Source organism: Strix aluco, chromosome 5, assembly GCF_031877795.1.
Source record: "Strix aluco isolate bStrAlu1 chromosome 5, bStrAlu1.hap1, whole genome shotgun sequence".
Classification (NCBI taxonomy): Eukaryota; Metazoa; Chordata; class Aves; order Strigiformes; family Strigidae; genus Strix; species Strix aluco.
Window position 1 is genome coordinate 10,208,297 of NC_133935.1, and position 21,411 is coordinate 10,229,707.

Here is a 21,411-nt window from a genome sequence, read left to right on the forward strand (position 1 = left end):
CAGCCACCTCTGCTCAATGTAGGGTCAAGTAGAGCAGCTTGTTAGGGCCGTGTCCAGTTGGGTTTCAAATATTGCCAAGGGTGGAGGCTCCATAACCTGTCTGGACCAGTGTTCATCCACCCTCATGTCAAAAAAAAAATGTTCTTATGTTTAAATGGAATTTCCTGTGTTTCAGTTTGTGCCTACTACCTCTCATCCTTTCGTTGAAAAGAGTCTGGCTTCATGTTTGAAGACAGAAAAAGCGTCTTTGAAGCCAGAAAAGAATCCAGCTTCATCTTTGCTTATTATGGCAGAATACTAAAGCTCAGTATTTCATTAATGTTTCATATTACTTTCCTGAATCCCTTTCCAAGTCTTGTTCTTGTACTGAGAGGTGTTTCTCAGACAAGCGTGTTTAAGCTATTGTATTTTATTGTGGACTACCTAGAAGTGCAATGTAGAGAATTATTATTGCTTTAAAAGATTACGTGTAAAAAAATGTTTGCAGCTTTTAGGAAAAATGGGGTTTGACTGTGGTGTGATTAGCTTTGGATCCTGTGAGAGCCCTCAGTATTATTTAGATAGGTGTTGTCTTTTGGTTTTGTTAGTCAAATTCTGAAAGAAAGCAGAAAATTAATTTTCCTAGGCCTACGTTTTGATAAATATTTGGTTTAGCCTGTCATAATGTTGACTCTACAGAAGTTTCATACTCAATTCACCATCCTTCCCCCTTTCCCTTGTTTTGAAGGTTCTTAAAAAAACATGGTGATTTAATTACTAATTGTTTTTGTGCTTTAAATAAATTACCAGCAGTCTAATCACTATATGATCAAATTTAGCTGTAGAATCTGGTCGCTTAATCCTGCTAGTGCTATATGTTCTTTAAACCCTGGGAAAGTATAGAAGCAGCATCCCTTTCCCATGCTTTTCAGAACTGAATCATGGGTGTGTCTGAAGCAATGCTGGCAATTTGTTTGGGTAATAATGAAGAGCGTTCTTGCTGCTTCTTCCTGAACAGTTTCATTTTCTTTGTCAATTCATCTTTCTCAGATGAATCAAGACCAATGAAGCCAATCAAAGGTGAAGGATGGAAAAATGTGATAATGATCAGGTGTTCAGTTTTATAGCTGAGGTATCTGAGATTTTTCTAAAGCAGCTATCCGTTTCCAAAACTCGGCATCTCTTTCAGCTCATGGTCCTGTCTATTTTCCACAGCACCTGCTTCTGCCAGTTCATTTTCCGCATTGTATATACTGTCTCTGGGTGTATTTTTTAAATTGCTGCATGCATCAATTGCATTAATTCTTATGGGTAAAATTATTTTTTTATCTGTTGGATTGCTAAGTGTCTCGCTTTCCAGGAACACATCCTCAGCAAAGAGCAGGGTATGGCTGTATTTCCTATTTTTGTATGTTTGTGTATGTTTGCAGGACTGAGAGATTTGAATAACACACAGTAATTGTTATGTGGTATAAAATGTATAAAGGAAAGAAGAAACTATGAAAAGTAGGTACTTGGGAATCAATAAAGAAATGAAAATTATTATATTCATAGTCTGGGCATAGCTCATTATTCTGCTCGTAGGGACAAAGACAAGGTGTCCTTTCATTTCATATATAACATGTCAGGTATGATAAATTTGAGGCTGCTGCCTGGCTTCTCAAAGGATCTTTGTCCCTCTCTTTTCCTTTTTTTTAGTACTTCACCTTTCTCTGTAACCTTCTGATTATATGGCAAGAAACCAGATTCACTGATCTCCTTTTCCTACAGAAACTGGGGGTGGGATTTTTGAGATTTTTACCTCCTTTTCTTCATAGGAGTTACTCGAGTAGAGCTTGCTTCTTTAGCTGGTCATACCTTTTCTAGACAGCACAATAAAATTGGCATTGTTCTTGTCAATAATAAAGCTTCTTAAGAAGTTCTTGTCTCTGAGATCATACTATTCCTTAGATGGTTTGCTGCATTTTGTAGGTACAACCCCCCCCCGAAGTACAGCAGTATTAGCATCCTGTAACTCAGGATAAAATTACTGCATCAGATGACATTTGGAAAATTATCTTTGTTGGAACAGGTTTTTTAGAAATGAATAGTTACATTCAGAAGGCTTCATAGTTCTCTCTGTATGCTCTGAGGAAGTAATTACTTTCCACTGTATAGTATATTTTTCAGTTTGCTTTCTTAAATTCTCATTTTTCAGCATTTATCATTGGCTCTCTTTTTGTCATTCCAAGTCTTTTTGGTAGGAAAAACATAAATGACTGTCATCCAAACTGCTTTGTACTATTTCAACTGTTAGCTGGCCATGTCAGCCTCTTCTTTCCTTTGTAACTTGCTAGTTGACCAAATAATTTTTCTGTTCCTCTCTTTTTTTCTTTTAAGTGCCATTTCTATTTTCTAACATTTTTTCATATTAAATGAAACCACAATCTTCCCAAAATATTTGTTTCTTAAAAAAAAAAAAAAAAAGAAAGATAGTAAAAACTTAAAAGGAGAAAAATCCATATGTTAGAAAGATATGGATAATTAACCCAAATATTTTTGGCCAGAGTTCCAGACCAGTGAGTAATTTCGGTGAGTCACTGATTTACCACTCTGGTGATGTGACTGGAGGACATATTGGAGAACCCACAATGAGATCCAGACTCTGCCTTGTTAAAGCTATTGGAAAATTTTCTCAATTTATCTCCCCATGAGTGAAATAAAATCCTTCATTTGTTACTCCTCCCCTCTCCTCAAAAAAAATACTACCATCTCCAAAAAAGCCCAGTGGGGTTGGTGTGGGTCTCAGTACATGCCTTTCATCATGGACACTTTTACATCTTAATTCTACACCCCATTCTTGAATTCTGTCATAAAGTTTCTCCAGTCTAGATGTTTCTGGTGACCAGCTGAAACTCAGCTGGCTAAAGTGATCCAGAGCTTTTCCCTCTGCAAGCTTCCCAAGTAGTGTGCCACTTCCCATCACCATAAATCAGTTGGCAACCTTCAGCACCCTAGGCTCTACCCTTTCTGAAATTTTAATTTTCCTCAACTTCCATAAACTTCTATTCCTCTAAATCCTTCTATAAAGCTCTTTGCTGTTGTCAGATAAGTTGATAATAGTTAGGTTGATAGTTTAACGATACATCTGCTTCTGAATGTCTTTTTTTATGCACCATTTCTTTTTTTTTTTTTTACATAGATAAAGCCACCTTTGGGCCAGGAAGAAACAAAATTGCCTCTTCTTGTTTTGTCTTTCTGCAGCACTTAACAGAGCACCATTTTGGCCTGTGGTTAGGGCTTCTCCGGGATAGCAGCAAAAGTTGTTTTGTTATTTCTAATTAAAGTGTGTGGAAACCAGAATTGAGGCCTAGGAGTTTTTATGCACTTATGCTAAAAGGTTCAGTGTGGCGCAATCTGCTCCAGCGCGGCGCAAGATATTGCGGGAATCTTCGTTACTTAAATTCCTCTGCTGGTCTTGTGGGAAAAAAGATTCCTTTTTCTTGCCAAACTTGACTTCTTTCTAAATCAAGTGATGAACTCCATTGTAATTTTTTAATATTCATTTCTTGGTCAGAGCTACCTTGGGTAAAGCGATTGGTAGAGGGAAAACCTTCAAGCTGCATGTGAGTCATCTCACCAAACAAGTAGTTCTGGGAGCAGCAGGACTTTTGAAGTTGACTTGCTGTGGCCATAGGAATGAATTATCCTAACTAATGTTTGGAGATGCCTTAGAGCAAGGGCACAAATTTGGATCTCTTACCAGGCTGTTAGTTACTAAAAGCTTTGACATCTCTAATCTCTGTCAAATCTGAAATTGCTCCAGAAATATTGGATGACTTAAAAACATTGAAATGGATGGAGGGCAGTATAGGTAACATAAATGATATGATCTTAAGAGCCCAATTTTCTTAGGAAACATAGATTAAAAATCCTCCAACCCTCAACTATTTTTATTTCCTGCAGTCTGTAAAAATATGTTTTCACAGGTTTGCACAGATATAGTGTCTTGAGCTTGTGGAATTGTGTTATCCCACGTCATGCTGGTGTAGTCTGCGTGACCTTTGTTTCTTTGTTTATCCCAATCGTTTACTTGTATTCATAGAGTCTAGTAATAAATACCAAAGTCAACCAAGCTTCAAGTCAAATTAAGACTGTTCTTTTAATAAATTACCTTAACTATTATCACAACATGAAAATTGAAGAAGAGGAAGGTAAAGTGGCTTCTGATGGAGGAAGTGTCAAATGACTTGAGTCTGCCAATATATCATTCTTTAATTTTCTACTATGATGGAAATTTTAAAAGTAGAAACAAATGCACATTAAATCACATTAAACATAAAAAACTGTATTTGCATGATTTGCAGAAAGCAAAACATGCTGACCACATCTAGTGTAAATATTGATCAAATAATTATACTTTTGTGGTTACTAGACATCAGAATAACCTGTCTTTCAGGAAATATCTGCAACCTTGCACCCATGCAAAAATAAATGAAAATAAGGCTTTTAATACCTTTATTTTAATTATCCTAACTTCTAACATTTTTTCTAGTTTTAATTAAATTTTAATATGCCATATTTATGAATACAGTAATACAGGTTTATTTTTATACTAGACTAACTTAGACTATTTTAGAATAATTGGTCTGAATTAAATTACTATCTTCTTTCCTTGATATTGTAGTATTTTATGAAAAAGTGTCTGGTTTTATTATGTATATAGTAGCTCTTTATATTTAACGTAATTTGTATGTTTTCTTCAGAGAAAAATCAGTTACTGTGATTTTAAATTAGCATGCTTTTCAATTGTACATATCAATATTGGTTTGTCATCTTTTTATGGGGGTGGAAGGCAGGGACTGTCAACACATAGGGCCTTTGCCACCTAGAATATTGTTTTGGGCTTACTACCTCTGATCATTTTTTTTGAAAGTTGGGGGGGTTTTTTCCTTACTTTTTGTAGGCACTTGCCATTAACATAGGGTGGGAGGAACAACAGTGGCCCCATAGTGTATCCTGTGGGTTCCATTTGTCCATACCCTTGCACCTCACAGAAATACTTTTCTCTGGGGACCTACTGCTTTCATGGCCACTGGAAATCTAGGGCTACACACAGTATCTGCCTGGACTTCAAGAAGGCACAAGCTAGGCCCTCATCAATTCACTTACAGTCCACATTGCTGCCTCTTTCTTTCACTGGAAAGTTCACCAGTTTGTGAAACTTCCTCACCCACCAGCTTTCCCTTTTTACGTTCAAATTTCTTTCAACTTTGCCAGTTAAATGTTGGAGGAGATTGACATTTCTGCAAATACTTGCTTTGGAAAGATACAGGCTGATCTGAAAATTTAAACCAGTATCTCATGTCTTCTGTAGAGTTAAAGTATTTTAAAGCTTGAATATATACCTTTTACTTTTTTGCAGATCCAGTCTTGCTTATGGAATTGTTGAAGATCTGAGATCAATGAAAAAACATTTTTGCATGCAAAAAAGGATCATTTTGGTTTATCTGTTTTAAAATCAAGTGTGGCACTTAATGACTGATCTACAAGATTCACTGACATCTGAAGAACAAAGTGCTTTTCAACCTGTACTTCTGTAGCACTATGACTAACTGTAAAGGCAGATCTACCATCTCCAAAACAAATAGCAAAGTTCATGACAGAGAAGGTTTTGTAAACTGGACCATAAATCTTAATACAATTCAGTCCGATAAATTTTTGAGACTGCTTTTGAGTATGGTTCCTGTCGTTTACCAAATAAATCAGGATGAAAGACACAAAAAAATGAATGGTGTCTGGCAAGATGGATTACAACCAGCAGGACACAGTTTTAATGTTAGGTCTGAACAACACACAGAGTACCATCACTTCTCAGAACCACGTTTTCATGGTAGTAGTGGACACAGCCCATCTAGCTGTAGCCCTAAATATGATGATTTTACCAGTTATAATTACTGTGATGGAATGGACACTTCAGAAACAGATGCCATGTTGCAGGAAGACAACCTATCTAGTGACAGTAATGAAGATATCATCGTGGAAGGAAGTAGAAAACAACCCAAAGAATCTAGTAGTATTATGGCATTACAGATACTTGTACCTTTTCTGCTAGCAGGATTTGGAACTGTTTCTGCTGGCATGGTTTTGGATATTGTACAGGTTGGTATTTGCTTTGGAAGGTTTTTTTATTTAACAGGAGGTCTGTGAGATTTATAAATCTAATGAGTGATACAGTAGATGATTATGATACTGAGTAATTAGGTCTGTGTATGGTTCTGCTTCTGTCAACTGCTTTTCCCCAAACCTCGTCTTAAACTGTTCCAGTATTTAATTTGGAGTCATTCAAGTCTTGGTTAAGTGTCGCTTAGCCACAGTGAGCTGGTGAATAAAACTGCTCCCTTCTGCTTTAACTAAGCATAGAAATATAGTAATGGTTCAAAATTCTGTTGACAGTAACAAATGTATACATAGTCAAGTGGGAGTTGTAATTAACTGTGATGCCACAATACATAGGAGTTTAAAAAGATTAGAAGAATGTATTGCATTATCTCATCTCCTTGTGTGCTTTAAGTCTATGCAATTTCTGAAATACTGTGTAGACATGGTCCATGATAATGCATACGGTATATGAAAATGTGTATTACATTCATATGTTATATGAAATTCATATGAAGTGATTTAGAACTTTTTTGAATGTTCGGGTATATGTAAGTGACTTTTTATATAACATTAAGTGTACCGAACATGTGGAATTACAAACATCAGTGGTGTGAACAGGGCCGCAAAGTCATGTCCACCTTGAAATATAATTGTAATAGGTCCAGAGAAGCCAGATTATCTTGGTTTGTGGTAGCAGATCTAACTGATAGTTATTCAGGGCTAAGATAAAATAGGATTTTCTCTCAATTTTAAGACTGAAGTTTAATAATATTTTTAAAACCTGTTTTGGAGTATTATATCACTAAGACCCTACTTATACAAAACATTTTTAGATCTGTTTTCTAGTTTAACACAGTTGTGGATGTCAGCAACATTTCAGTGGAGCTAAAAGTAACAGTTGCCTATGAAATAATTCTTTGTGCAGTGATATTTGAAAAAAATTTCAGAGACAATTACATTTAAGAAAGGTTTATTGAACTAGCTTATTTTCTTGCCTTCTCTTTGCATTTTGAAGGCTGTATTTACTTTTATTTCCTACTTAATTTGCTTTTCAAAAACCAGAAATTTCGTATAAATACAAACCTCATAGATTCTCTCTTCCTGTATGAGTAAATTCACAAAAAAATATTTTAAAATATTAAATAACCACAATATTAAAACTGAAAGACAGTAGAGAAATTAATCTATGTTTTTCTTTTGTTTCATTCAGCTTTAGGGTTTCCTTTAGCCACACTTCAGGAGTTTACAAAGTTACTTTAAAGAGGGGTAAGAGTGACTATCTTTGTCACTCAAAATCTTGAGAAGGTAAAGAAGCTTGGACTTCAATCAATTGCAATGAAAAGACACTTTTTTACGTCAGAAAAAAAGGAAAATAAAAATTTACTGCTTCCTTGCACTGTTTTACACCAATCATGTGCTTTGTTCATTTACATCTTGCCAATTTACTCTTTGTACAGATGCTTTGTTTGTACTCTCTTAATATATGACTGACTGCATGATACAGCATAACGATCAGCCAGAAGAGGCAGTTGTTCCCACTACCGGCTTCCAACCAAATGTTTCACCTTGTCTTCCTTCCCTTAAGGAAATGTGTTTGTAAAGCTGGTTTTTGGCTGGACTGAGATATATCTTGATTTTTCCTTGTGTATTACTTTAATCTTTATTGGTTTCCCAGTCCAGCTCACCATGCATGAGAGATGTGAGAGAAAGGCAAAAATAAATAGTGTCAGTATGACCTTTTTTCACCTTAAACTAAGCATTAGGCTGTGATGTCAGTAAACTAGAATTTTGAAATGTGACAGAACATGTTTTGAAAATTTGAAGACAACAAAGCATTCTAAGCTTGTTTTTTACCAACCATTTCATGGCTTGTACAGACATATGTAACTTCGCATGTAGATAATTCTCAGATCTTCTTTATATTTGGGAATTGAATCCTTTTATTTTAATTAAAGTAATAATTTAAATGATTGCAAATCCCTGAATACAAAGACAATTTACAGTTTTGTTAGTTTAGTTAAATTTGGTAAATGATTACAAATTAAATACATGGATTGACAGACATAAAAAGTAGCACAGCATTTCAGTGCTGAGAAATCAGCGCACAAAAAATTACAGGAGAGTTAATTTACTTTTTAAAATCTGGGTTTTAGAAAAGTGTACTCTTCTAAGTTTCACACTTAGAAGTAAAAGAACAAAGATAAGCTTTTTTCACTTACAGGCTCTGTTCATTTGGCAGCTAATTCCTTGCTGTTTTTATGTGAGGTTTATACACAGCTGGAAGGGAAAGATAAAAACATTACTGTAAATTAAGAGCAGAATTCAAAAGCAGTTGTAGTACCTGGTACTATTTTAAAGTAATGAAAAAAAAAGACTTCAGATTAATGACATCTTTTTTTTTAACTAGGTTTGTTTTAAGGCCAAGTTTTGTATCTCTTCTGGTATTCTCATCTTTGAAGCAGTAATATGCAGTCATAAATCTATTTTATCTAGATAGATAACAGTTCTGGCTTTAGGCTTTGAGGTCTAATATAAAAAGATAGATTTTTTTTTTTTTTAAGAGGATTAAGTTATGGGTTACAGAATTTTTTGAGTACTTTGTGGATGGTTTAAAGAGAATTTTTCAATTGAATATTTCCCACTGTATCCTTTATATAGCACTGGGATGTGTTCAAGAATGTTACTGAAGTTTTTATTTTGGTTCCTGCACTTCTTGGGCTCAAAGGGAATTTGGAAATGACGTTGGCATCCCGGCTATCAACTGCTGTAAGTCACTTTCTCTTCCCCTTTGCTCTTCAGTATATGTTGTAAGCATTTCAAAAGGGAAACAAATCTTTGGAACACCAGTGGTTTATGTTTATGACTTAATTTGGTGGTTAGAGGGGCTCTTTAAATCTACTATTAAATTGGAAAAATTAAAAAAGCAACCCTCTTCTAATCTCTACACATCAAAATTTTACTTCTTTGTTCTCTTCTGAGTCATCATTCAGAACAGATAAAGTAGATTTTTGAGATTTACATCTATATTCTATGAGGTTGACAGATCTCTTTGACCCTGAGGGGGTTTGAATAGGCTAACAAAATATGTATGTTTTGAACACAGTTTTCTAAAGACCACCAAAATAAAGCATTGCTAACATTGCTATTCCAGACCTTTGTTGATCAAACTGTAAGAAACTCTTTTGTAGCTTTCTGGGTGAATAATTGTATTCCTCTTTTGTTGTGTTTTTTTTGGAGGGGGTCTGCTTATTTTTCATGTGTGTCAACAGTGTAACATGGCATAACAAAGTTTTTTCTATGTCTTCATGCTTACATGTTGGTCATAGTTCTTTTCTACATCTCAGGGGATGTTCCATCCCTTCATTTTTCTAGCCTGAGCAAGCCAGATTACCTTACCATATATATATCTTTTGTGTGTGCATAAATAACTGTATGAACAGAATGTTCTAATAACATGGCAAAACTATTTCTGGTACCTAAACTGCGGATCTCTGTAAGACACTGCCTAACACAGTGTCTCCTTTGTAAGATAATTTTTCCTATCTCCAGTAAGGCCCCCACTCTCTGCCTGTTCCTGCTTGAATGAATCTTTCTAGAAGACGTTTGATGAAAGGTGTATATAACTCCAGATGAGACCTTACTGTGGCTTGGTAGCATAGCACTTCCTTATTTCTCTTGAAAATTGCTTTTGAAACTTTCTAGGTTTATATGTACGTATTTTCCCAGCAGTGTCAGATTTAGACGCCAGAGTCACTTTGTGATCAGTGACTGTGTCCTAGTATTTCTCCTTTTGTGTTATTTGCAGCTGTCACTCCCATCTTCTGGCAGAAATATTATTAGTCTGTAAGTGCATGACCTCGCATTTCTACTGAGTATTTTAATCTGTTTTCATTGCTGTAATCCTCAAGGTCATTCAGTTTTTGTACACTATTACAATGCTTTGTATTGACAAGGTCTCCCAGTTTTCTGTCATTAATAAATTTCATTGCCACATTATATTGAGTTGTTGCCCAAATGCACACCATGATGGACATAGCCTTAGCAGTCCTATGAAGGTTTACTTGTGTCATGTCGATTACAGAAATTGATTACTTTTGCCCTGTATCCATTCTTTCATACGTAAGAATTGACGTGTTCTGTTGTATCTTTATCAATGGCAGGCTTAGCTAGTCAAGTCTTGGTTTCTCTTTGATTTTAATGCCTTACTTATCTGAGTATTCTTACTGTTTCTTAGCACTATTTTGTGTTTAAACCTTACTGTCTTTCTTCCAGGCATGAATACTTTTGTCTTTTACCTTTTTTTTTTGTGTTGACCTGTTACTTAATTTGTTCCTGACTGGTACAGTTCATGGCCTGAGAATTGAATGCTTGTATTGCCTAGTGAAAAATACACCAAGTCCAAGATCTACCAGTGCCTTACTAAAGGCTTAAAAAAACCTGGTCAGAATCAGCTCCATCACTTCTGCTCCAGTTAATGGGATCTTTAATTCTTTGTCTCAGTTGAGGTTATGACCTTTGCCAGATCACGACTCTAGAACTTCTTCTCTGGGCTAATCAATGGCTGATTTCCCCATCCTTGGCAATGTCATCTCATTTGCAAACCTCATAGCTCTTAGGGGACATTTGGAAAAAAGGTCATGCAGACCCTTTTTCTGCACTCGAAATCCTGACCTCAGTTCATATTACCCATCAACTGTTACCAGAAGTCAAGGAACTGATCCCCCTCTCACACACACAGAAAAAGGATACTGGAGTTTCCACAACACTGGCTGCATGTTCAGTGGTAAACTAAAGTTGGCATCATGAGGTTCAAGCCACTTCCTCTTAGTCCAAAAAGGCATTCTTAAGAGAATCCCACTAACTGTGTGATAACATAATCTGTAGATGTCTTGAATGTGAATTTTCAGAGCTAATTTGACCATTTGAAGCCCAAGCTCATACCAAGTCCCAAGCTCAAACAGTCCATTCTGAGACGGCTTAGTTTGAGGAGTGTTACCAGTGCCACTTACCAATGTCATTAAGTCTCACCAAGACATAAATCAGCTGATCCTTCAGAGGTTTTTACTCAACCATGCCATGAAGGCTTTCTTTCACCCCAGTACCAGAAATTATCATATGTCTGTCTTGGCCAAATCAGGTTCTCCAGCAATGTTCAAACCCTTCTACTGTGAAGGTTAATTAACTGGCTAAGAAGAGGTCAGTGAAGTGTACATTCTTCAGACAGCGCTATGTGGTGTGGGGGAGTTCCAATTTCTTTGGCATTGCCCAAAGTCACGGTCATAGCACTGCTGGCACCGAGCTACTTCCCAGCTTTGCATCAACAGACTTGTGGCGGTTTTTTTGATATTTGTTTGTTTTCTAATGCTTCTAATTTCTTCGTATGACCTATTTTCGTCAAGAATCATGACAGACCCTGGACTGAGTTACACAGGTGATTGAAATACTTTCTGGGACATCTTTAGTCGTACTGTAAGTTCATTGGACATCCTTCACAGGGAGGAGGTAGAGGCTTGTCATGGTTTGGTGAAGGTTCTCTCTTTTGCCACTGGTGGTTCTAATTTGTTCTAGCTGGTGAAGAGCTCATCAGTAGATGTTGTAGAGTGTGTGTGTGTATGTGCATGTGCACAAGACAGTGGAGGTTTAATAAACCAAAATAAGAACTGTATAGGTAATTCATTATCAAGATAATGCTAACAAGATTATATTTAGTTTTTATATGTCAAAAACCAGGAAAAAAAAAAAAAAAAGCCTTTTACTTGCAAGGAACTTTCCAACTTTTTCTTATGTGTCTTTTTTCGCACTTAACAATCAGTTGCAATGTGCACAGGTGTGCGAGCTGGTAGATAGCAGCCACATCCCCCATAGTGCTACTGCAAAGGCAAACAAATACACAAGAACTCTGTAATGTTTCTAATCGTTAGTTAAAAACCAAAAAAAAAGAAGCAAAAAACTATGGAAACCTGTTACATGTTACCTATAACTTCTTACAGGTGACAGCCTGGGCTTAGTTGCCACATACGAGTTTGAACTCCAGGACAGTTACCTTGATTGCTCTGCTTCTCCCAGGTTTTAAAAACAGGTGCTGTGTCATATTGTATCATTGCTTACTGGAGAGTTTAATCAAAAAGCTTACTACTAGACCTGCAATTTACGTGCCAGTTCTCTCAGACCTCTATAAAAGAGGTTATTCTGACCTTTGCATTCCTCACATTGATTTCATTGACCCCTACTCTCTTTAACCATCCAATCTTAGGTCTTGTCATTCTTGTCCTAGGTGAAAACAGGAGTATATTAATTCAGAGCATAACTAAACAGTTACTTGGAGTCAGTTATATGATTAATCTTCCCTTCTCTGACCTAAATTTGCACTAGCTGGCTCCCACCACATACTGTCTTTACAGTAAACGCAAGACTATGCCCCTGTGAATAGTTTTACCTTTTGAGGAGGAAATTTCTGTCATGAGTTCAGCACTGGAGCTAATTCATACCCTTCTTGCTCAGTCTGCTTATAATTGCATCTGAATTTGTAGATATGTCTATGCCTTTGGGGCTGTAAACTAATTATCTTTACTTCATTGTAATTATGTAGTCAGCCAAAAAGTAATGTCTTGTTAGCAAGTTTCTGTTATCCATAATACATCTGGTTTCAAGTGTTGTCTGATCGACTTCGTTCATCTTGTTACCCAAATTCCTACTTTGGCTGCTTCTTACTGGTCATTCACAACTTCCCATCCACTTTAGAATCAGTCATTTCATTAAATCGGTCTCAAGACTGTGTTTTTAATCTACCTCAGGGCATAGCTCGTACTTTTTTTGGTGTTAGTGTTAATGTAAGCCCTTCTCCCTCCACCCACTTGCTGTGCTGGCATAACTGTGTGAGGTGTACTTAGGTCAACTGCCCATTCAAGCACAATATGTATATTGTGTGTTTTGTATTCTTCACCTTTGTTCTGTAGTTTGGGTCACTCTCATTGTCTTGGTTCACACTGTTACCTATTCTCCCTATTCCTTTTTTGTTTTTTAAGAGGAAGTAAAATAAAAAACAAAAACCCACCACCAAAACACCATTCATCCAGTCATCCCTATAAACTTATCCAGACTCTTGTTTTGACTGTGTGTTACCAGGGTTAGACATTAGCAATATGACTATACAAACCTTTTGTTTAGGTCATTCTGTTACACAGTGTCACAGAAAACTTGATCATACTTTACGGAAACCTGCAGCTGAAAAGAGTGGTCCTGCTCTTTTTCTCCGTTCCAAACCCCAAGAGCGTTTGTGCATGGTTACATGGTTGCATGTGGTGGATCAGATAATTTTGTAGAAGATAACCATTTTTCTCCCTGGAAAAAAGTGTTTTCCATCAAACCAGCAAGCAAATTTATGTTGTCATGAACTCACTTATGGAGTTGGTAGATCTGGTTCAAGAAAGAAAACTTGAATGTGTAGCTGATAGTAGGGGAGAGAAGAACTATGCCATTTGGCAGCAGCTCACTTTTAGGCTGGATTAAGCATTTTGCAAGATTACTGTTTTAACAGAGATTTTTCGATAATTTTCCAAAACTTCTTCAAAGGAGGAAAAGAGTGAAGCTCTCCATAGCCTGCCATTTCGTTCATTTAGCATATATATCTAAGAAGGATGCAAAGGAGATTCTTGTCTGCACTTCCTTAAATATTGCTGTCATATTTAAAATTAATGCATGTATTTGTGGAACTCTGTACTTTGAACACTGTATAATATTTATAGCGTAGATTGAGATCAAGTTAACATTTCTTTTAATACTTTGTTCCTTGCAAGTCACTACCATCACAAAATAGAAAAGAAATGGATGTAAAACCAATTGGAAAGACATTACCAAAAGATGAAAAATACATACATTAAGACTTTCTGTGTTTTGAGAAGTATGTTATCTTATAAATTAGTATTCTATGGGAAAAAACACTAAAAGTTATGCTCAACAAGTAAAAAATTGTTCAGTTTTCTCAAAAAGGAACCTATTTTAAACATAGTCATACTGCAGTGGTATGTACTGTTCTTCAGATCTTGTTGTCTAACTCAAAAAAATAAGTAAAATTAGGAAATACGTTATAAAAGAGTATGTACTTTTTCATTTCTTAGAATAATTTATTTGCTGTCTTTCCAGCTACTGCCTTAGGACTGGACTTAGATCATTTACAGCATCATAAGTCTCTAGCTGTATTGTATAAATGAAAAGTTAGAATACTGAGCAATATTAGATGTGTTTTCTGATCTTTCATAAGCACTTGCATTTTCTCTATGCAGGTAGTTCCATTGCAATCAACACCCTTGCATGGGAGTGTGTGTGTCCACACACACATGTATTCACACATTTTTCTATTGGCTCATAGAATTTAAGGACCATAGAAACAAGTTCAGTGTAAAATGACTGAACGCTGACAAGTTTCCCTTCCAGCCGCTGATCTAATCACTGGTGGTGCTTGGACATTCCTGGAACGTAAGGTGACTGGTACACCTCGCACAATAAGCGAATGTTAAACAAGTTACTATGAAAACTGCATCAAGTTTAGCTACTTTTGGATAGATACTCTTAAGTGCCATTTAAAATCAACAGTGATCAGTGATGCTTGACTTGGAAAAAGTACAGCTTTGTTTTAACTTGCTTTCCTGATGTCTCTTTTTTGTATGAGTTTAATTATTCGTGGGTTTCTGCCTTGTTAGTGCAATTTCAAGTAATACATTTTTAAACCCAAATGTCTGAAATTCTTTTATAATTTTGACAGGTAAATATTGGAAAAATGGATTCTCCCATTGAGAAATGGAACCTAATAATTGGCAATTTGGCCTTAAAACAGGTAAATATAGTGGATTTATTTGATTAACTCTTATAAGTGAGTGAAGTTATTGAAAAAGTCCATCACTAACATTGGTAAGTATGGAGGTGGACGGTGTTAATGGGAAACTAGCTCTACTACACTGGCTTATACCCAACACAGAATGTTCACATGACAATTTTTTTTGAACAGTGTAGTTCTCTAAAACAACATGAGCTTCTATTTATCAGAAGAAGAGGTAAAGTATTCTTTGTGACTATACCAAGGATATTTCCTTTTTAATTTTTCTGAGACAGGATCTGAGGATGATTAGAGAAAAATTTCAGATTTGGCAAAACCTTTTAAATTTGACCTCTCAAATGTTTTCAGTACTGTATTTGCATTGGATTCAATGTTTAAAGAAAGTATGTGATACAGCTTTTGGATAATAAGCAATATTTTAAATAGCTGGGTCATCTGAGGAAAGGAGTGCTTGTTCTCCAAAGCAACTATTTCTTAAGATTAAGAACTATTTCATGTTCACATGTTATAATACAACATGCTCAAAAAATAGGTGAAATGTTTATGCCGTGACTTCACTGATTTAAGTGGCTTAGGAGCCTCTTTAGTTTCTGATAAATCCTCAACTCTTTTCCCTGATTTTACTTTTGTTATTCTTGAGTCTCTGAAATGCTGGTAAAGCATTTTCTGCTGGCACAAGTTTTTTCTTCTTGATCATTCAAGGTTATCATTATCTCTACAAAATGGATGAGCATGCTCCCTTTACACCTTGCAAATAAATGTAGATAGGAAGAAAGAATAACAGAAAATTATTCTACAGTCCTCTTAAGTCTATCAATTATTTTAAGAATTGTTCACCTTCTTTTTCTTTTCCAGGTTCAGGCAACAGTAGTTGGTTTTCTGGCAGCTGTGGCAGCAGTTATTTTGGGCTGGATTCCAGAGGGCAAATACCGCTTTGATCATTCAGTCCTTCTGTGTTCTAGCAGCGTAGCAACTGCCTTCATAGCTTCTCTTTTACAAGGTAAAAGGAATATATCTGTTACTTTTTACGGTTATTTAGTTTTCTGTGGATGCTGAATGCATATTATGTTGCTATTCCTTTAAAGTTTAAATCCAGTACGATATAATACATCTGAAACACAGCTGAGGATACGATACCCTTTTGCAGTTTCCATATAAGCCTGTATATTGCATTCCTCTCCTGTCATATTCTTTGAAAAGGTTTTGATTTGTATGACCTCCTGAGCATATCTAAACCAAAAAGTATGGGTTTAGATTTTACCTAATACAATGGAGAACTTTTTCCCCTGCTTTCTACATTCATTAATGTACAAAATATATTCTTAATGCTAACCAGGTAAAACTTATTTGTAATTAAACTCAAGTGAGCCCGGATATTAGCTCAGCTGAATTCAAAGTTCCTTGTTGTTATATGTTAGTTTGTGCGCTGCTTTGTATCCGAAGTGAACAAATTGGCTTGTTATGTGAAGGGTTTGAGCCAAGTTCAAGTCCCCCTCTACAAACAGTGCTAATGTTTGTCTGAAGCCATATGGCGTGATGAATTTAATCTTCTCTTCCCAATTGTCAGGAAACATTTAACCGTAAAAGGTGGTAGTTAATGGACATGAGGCGGGGGGAAAAGTACCTCTACTTGTGACACATTCTTAATGAAAATACATGGTCAGTAGTCTTAACAATAGTAAGTCAAGTAAAATGTTTAACTTCTTGTTTTTATTAATTTGATATGCTTACTTATGTGAAAATTACAAAATTGTTAAAAGTTTTACATGGAATTAAGAGCACACACTTTTTTAGCGACTACAAAGCCATTGAGTTTGATCATGCGTAGAATTAAGAGCAGTGAGAGAACTGGGGAACATGAGTGCATTTTTTTCACTTCTCATGTATAATTTGGACATGAAGAGAAACTTCTGTTGTTACCTGGTGATGGGCCAGCACAGGAAATTATTTTCTAAGGTTCATCCTCATACACATGAAATGTGTGCTTTTGAAATATTGTGATCCTACAGGATCATTTCATAGACCTGTCAGTCTGACCTCGGTGCCAGGGAAGGTCATGGAGCAGGTCATCTCAAATGCCATTAGAAGTCATATAATGGACAACCAGGGGATCAGGCCTAGTCAGCATGGGTTTTTGAAAGGCAGGTCCTGCCTGACAAACCTGATCTCCTTCTATGACAAGATGACCCAACTATTGGACAAGAGAACATTTGTCAATATTATCTACCTGGATTTTCAAAAAGCATTCGACACAGTTCCCCATAGGATTGTCATAGAAAAACTGGCTGTTCATGGCCTGAATGAGTGAATGGTCTGCTGAGTCAAGCACTGGCTGGTTGGACAGGGACTGTGGTGGTCAATGGATCTAAATCCAGCTGGCAGCTGTGGTGTTCCTCAGGGCTCGGTGTTGGGACCATTTCTGTTCAACATCTTTATTGATGATCTTGATAAGGACATAGAGTATATTATCAGTAACTTCACAGATGACACCAAGTTAAGCAGGAGTGTTGATCTGCATGAAGATAGGGAGGCACTACAGAGGGACTTGGATAGGTTGGATTGGTGGGCCAACGTTAACGGGATGAGCTTCAACAAGGCCAAGTGTCAGGTCCTGCACTTGGGCCACAACAACCCCATGCATCGCTACAGGCTTGGGGAGGTGTGACTGGAGAGCTGTGTGGAAGAGAAGGATCTGGGGGTTCTAATTGACAAGCAACTGAACATGAACCAGCAGTGTGCCCAGGTGGCCAAGAAAGCCAACGGCATCCTGGCTTGTATTAGAAATAGTGTGACCAGCAGAAGTAGGGAGGTGATAGTCCCCCTGTACTCTGCACTGGTGAGGCCACACCTTGAGTATTATGTCCAGTTTTGGGCACCTCAATACGAGAGGGATATTGAGGTGCTGGAGCGAGTGCAGAGGAGGGCAACGAAGCTGGTGAAGGGCCTGGAGAACAAATCCTGTGAGGAGAGATTGAGGGAACTGGGACTGTTCAGTTTGAGGAAGAGAAGGCTGAGGGGAGACCTCATCACTCTCTACACCTACCTAAAAGGACATTGTAGAGAGATTGGTGCTGGTCTCTTCTCACAGGTGATTAGTGACAGAACAAGAGGGAATGGCTTTAAACTCCAACAGGGGAGGTTCACACTGGACATTAGGAAAAAAATTTTCACAGAAAGAGTGGTCAGAGAGTGGAATAGGCTGTCCAGGGAGGGGGTGGAGTCACCATCCCTGGGTGTGTTTAAGGGTCATTTAGATGAGATGTTGGGGGATGTGGTGTAGGGGAGAACTTTGTAGAGTAGGGCTGGTGGTTGGACTCGATGATCCCAAGGGTCTTTTCCAACCTGAATGATTCTATGATTCTATGCTTCCGATTCTTTCTTTTGAGAGTTTCATGGAGTGTAACTCTTTAAGCGGCTTCTCTGAAAGCTTTACTCCTAATGTAGCCTACAATACATAATATTGCTAAAACACATGAAAATTATAATACCAATTTTTCAAAAATCCTTTAAAGTAACATAAAAGATAGCATACAGAGTTGAAGCTCATATATGTATTATATGGTGAGAGGGAAGTCACTCAGGTTATGCCAGAGAAGACTCTTAATAACAGTGTGAATCTTATTTTTAGTAGCCACTTGCATTCTGCAGGGAAATGCTTCTTAAAAAAATTAGTGTTGCTGTTTATAGAAAAAAAATTAAACATCCCTAATTTAAAATTTTTTAACTGTGTAGCAAGTAACATTTTTATATGCTGTGTTGTTTTTAATTTATGATATAGCTTCTTGACATTTGGTACTAAGTCCATGACTGGAAATCTTGCACAATATCAGATGTCAAAGTATTTAATCTTATGTTGTTTCCAGCCTCATGTAATTTAAATTTCAGTCAGTGAAAGTTGCTAAGGTGTAGAACTAATACACTGCATATTTTTTTTCTTCAGGAAATGGCTGATTTACAATTTCAGTAGTGCTAATTCTAATCATAAGCAAAATAGTTCATTATACAGATGGATCTTGATTTTTTTTGTGTGTATTCACTATATTTTTTTTAATATATAACCTCATTTTTAAAAATAGCTAAGCTTCAAAATACAGACATTAGTCAGGTGGGAAGAATAATCATCCTGGGACAAAAGCACTGACTTCTTATTTATTAAGTTTGAAATGGCCATTATCTTGGAATTTTCTGTGGACTTACAACAGTAGTTACGGTTACTGTACTGTCTTCTTTGTTGAATCTAGGAATAATAATGGTTGGAGTTATTGTTGGATCAAAGAAGACTGGTATTAATCCTGACAACGTTGCCACTCCTATAGCAGCAAGTTTTGGAGATCTTATCACTCTTGCTATACTAGCATGGATAAGTCAGGGTCTTTATACTTGCCTTGGTAAGTATGTTTCTACGTGTGCTTGTCTCCTAGGAACCTCTTTTGGGTTAGGAGGGCGGGGAGAAGGCAGGGAGGAAGAGGTTCAGAAAACCTTTTAGTTTGACTGACTTTTTGTCAACATTTATACTGTTGAATGATAAGTCTTGGGTTGGAACATTATGCCGTGATCTTTTTTTTTTTTCTTTTTTTTTTCTCTTTTTAAGATGATAGAAGTTACTAATCACAATCTTGGCACAATCTACTAATATCTGAAAGACTCTCACAGTATCACAGTCAGTCTGGATGTGAACTAGAAAATAGTTGCTGAATTTACTCTGCTTTCTTGGAGGAGAATGAAGCCGTCTTCATCCAAGTTTTCTTGAATGCCCACCCCTAAATCAAATATTTGCTTCCCAGAGCCCCTTTGAATTGTTCTCCCCTTGCACTGAGGGGAAGGAGTTGAATTGGCTGTCTTGATAAGCTGCTGGGAGAGGAGTTGTGCTCTGAGAATTATTTTTTTTTTTGTTAGGGTGTGGTTTTAGTATATCTTGAGCTGCAGCTATGCTCAGAAATCAAAATAAAAATAATTAAAGTAATTTGAGTAACAATAGCAAGCCAACAACAAGTATGTATTTGAAGAAGTGAAGCCTAATTTTAGATTTGTGCTTTGTGATTGCTATGACTTTAAAATGAGTTATGCAAAGACTACTGTGAGTTTCCTTCTGATTCCTTCCAAGTGCTTTCCAGCTCCCATTGCAATACCTTCTTGTTTCTTCACCTCCACTACTCCAGCTTCCAATACCAGTTTCCTCAGCAATTTCTTATCTCTTGTTTCCCTCACAGTGTGACACTTTCTTGTGTCCCTCCTGTTCCCTCTGCCTGTGCTTGATTTTACCAGCATTTCCTTCTGCTTTTCAGTAAAAGAAGTAACCCCTTCCAGCTTCTCCAAATAATGGCCCCGCTCTCTTCTGTTTTGTTTTGTTTTGTTTTATAAATTTGGTGACTATATTTCAAACATAAATCTGATAATTTAGCTGTAGCTTTCTTTGGAACAGCAGTTCTGCCATGAAAGATGAAAAAATGTATAGCCACTCTGAATAGCTAAGCAGCAAAGGAGAGGCATTCCTCGACTACTGACTACAGAGGACAATGATCTAATCCTACTTCAGGCATGAATTCAGTCTGGCTTCTTGATGACGGTTTTTTATATTTACTTACTTTCCCACTAATAGCTATGAACAGGTGAATTACACATAAACAGCTGCAAACTAGTTTCCTTATGAATGACTTTTTTTTTTCAGTCTACAATTTTTCTCTTCTATTAGTTATTTGCATGTTTCTGTAGTCTCTTTGAAACTGTTTTTCTGATTTCTAGGACCTGTACTGTCTAAATCCTACTCTTAAAGGAGCAGACGACTAAAGAAGGTTCATCATCACAATGTCTGCTAAAAATGAATATGCCAGTAGTTATTATTATTAGAAGCATGCTTATATAATAGCTGATGTAATGAAATGCTTGATTTTCACAAAGGAAATGTGAGCTCGGAAAATGAGAATGAGGAACTCAAAAATCAGTCTTTTTCTTACTGTTTCTTCATCTCTCCCATGAAGAAACAAAAAGTGCAAAAACATTTTCTCACAGGAGAAGAATGTTCAAAATAATATTTAAAATTAAATTATTGCTGCAACCAACTCCTTCCATAGAAACTACTTAAAGTATATTCTGTTTTAAAAGACATAACTGTATACAATTATAGTATAGTATACCACAGGTCAAATTTTTTGTTGTCCATAATTGTTTTGCCAGACATATTGATAACACCACATATATTCTTTATATCAATGCTCATTGTTCAAGACTTTTTGTGTGAAAACTTGAGCTGTTCTCTGTAACTATTACAACATCAGTCAGAAAAGGTATCTCAAACTACCTTGGTGTGACTTGCCATTTTGTTTCTTAGTTTTGAACTGATGATTTTATATTTTCAGTATTGGACTTTTCATATTTAGAAAGTCTCGATGTGATGTCAGCTTAAATATATGTGTCCAGTACAGTAATTTTTTATATTTTCTATATTTTTGTTAAAAGGT

General features: G+C 36.4%; 1 protein-coding gene across 1 annotated transcript in view; it reads left to right on the plus strand.

The window, feature by feature from the left end:
- Positions 1-21,411, plus strand: part of SLC41A2 (solute carrier family 41 member 2) — a 60,697-nt gene that overhangs the window by 2,489 nt on the left and 36,797 nt on the right. The window contains exons 2-6 of the mRNA XM_074825893.1: positions 5,384-6,120; positions 8,779-8,886; positions 14,882-14,953; positions 15,809-15,953; positions 19,195-19,341. Coding sequence (XP_074681994.1) covers positions 5,566-6,120; positions 8,779-8,886; positions 14,882-14,953; positions 15,809-15,953; positions 19,195-19,341 — 1,027 coding nt within the window. The 5' untranslated portion in view covers positions 5,384-5,565. The remainder of the gene's footprint in view (positions 1-5,383; positions 6,121-8,778; positions 8,887-14,881; positions 14,954-15,808; positions 15,954-19,194; positions 19,342-21,411) is intronic.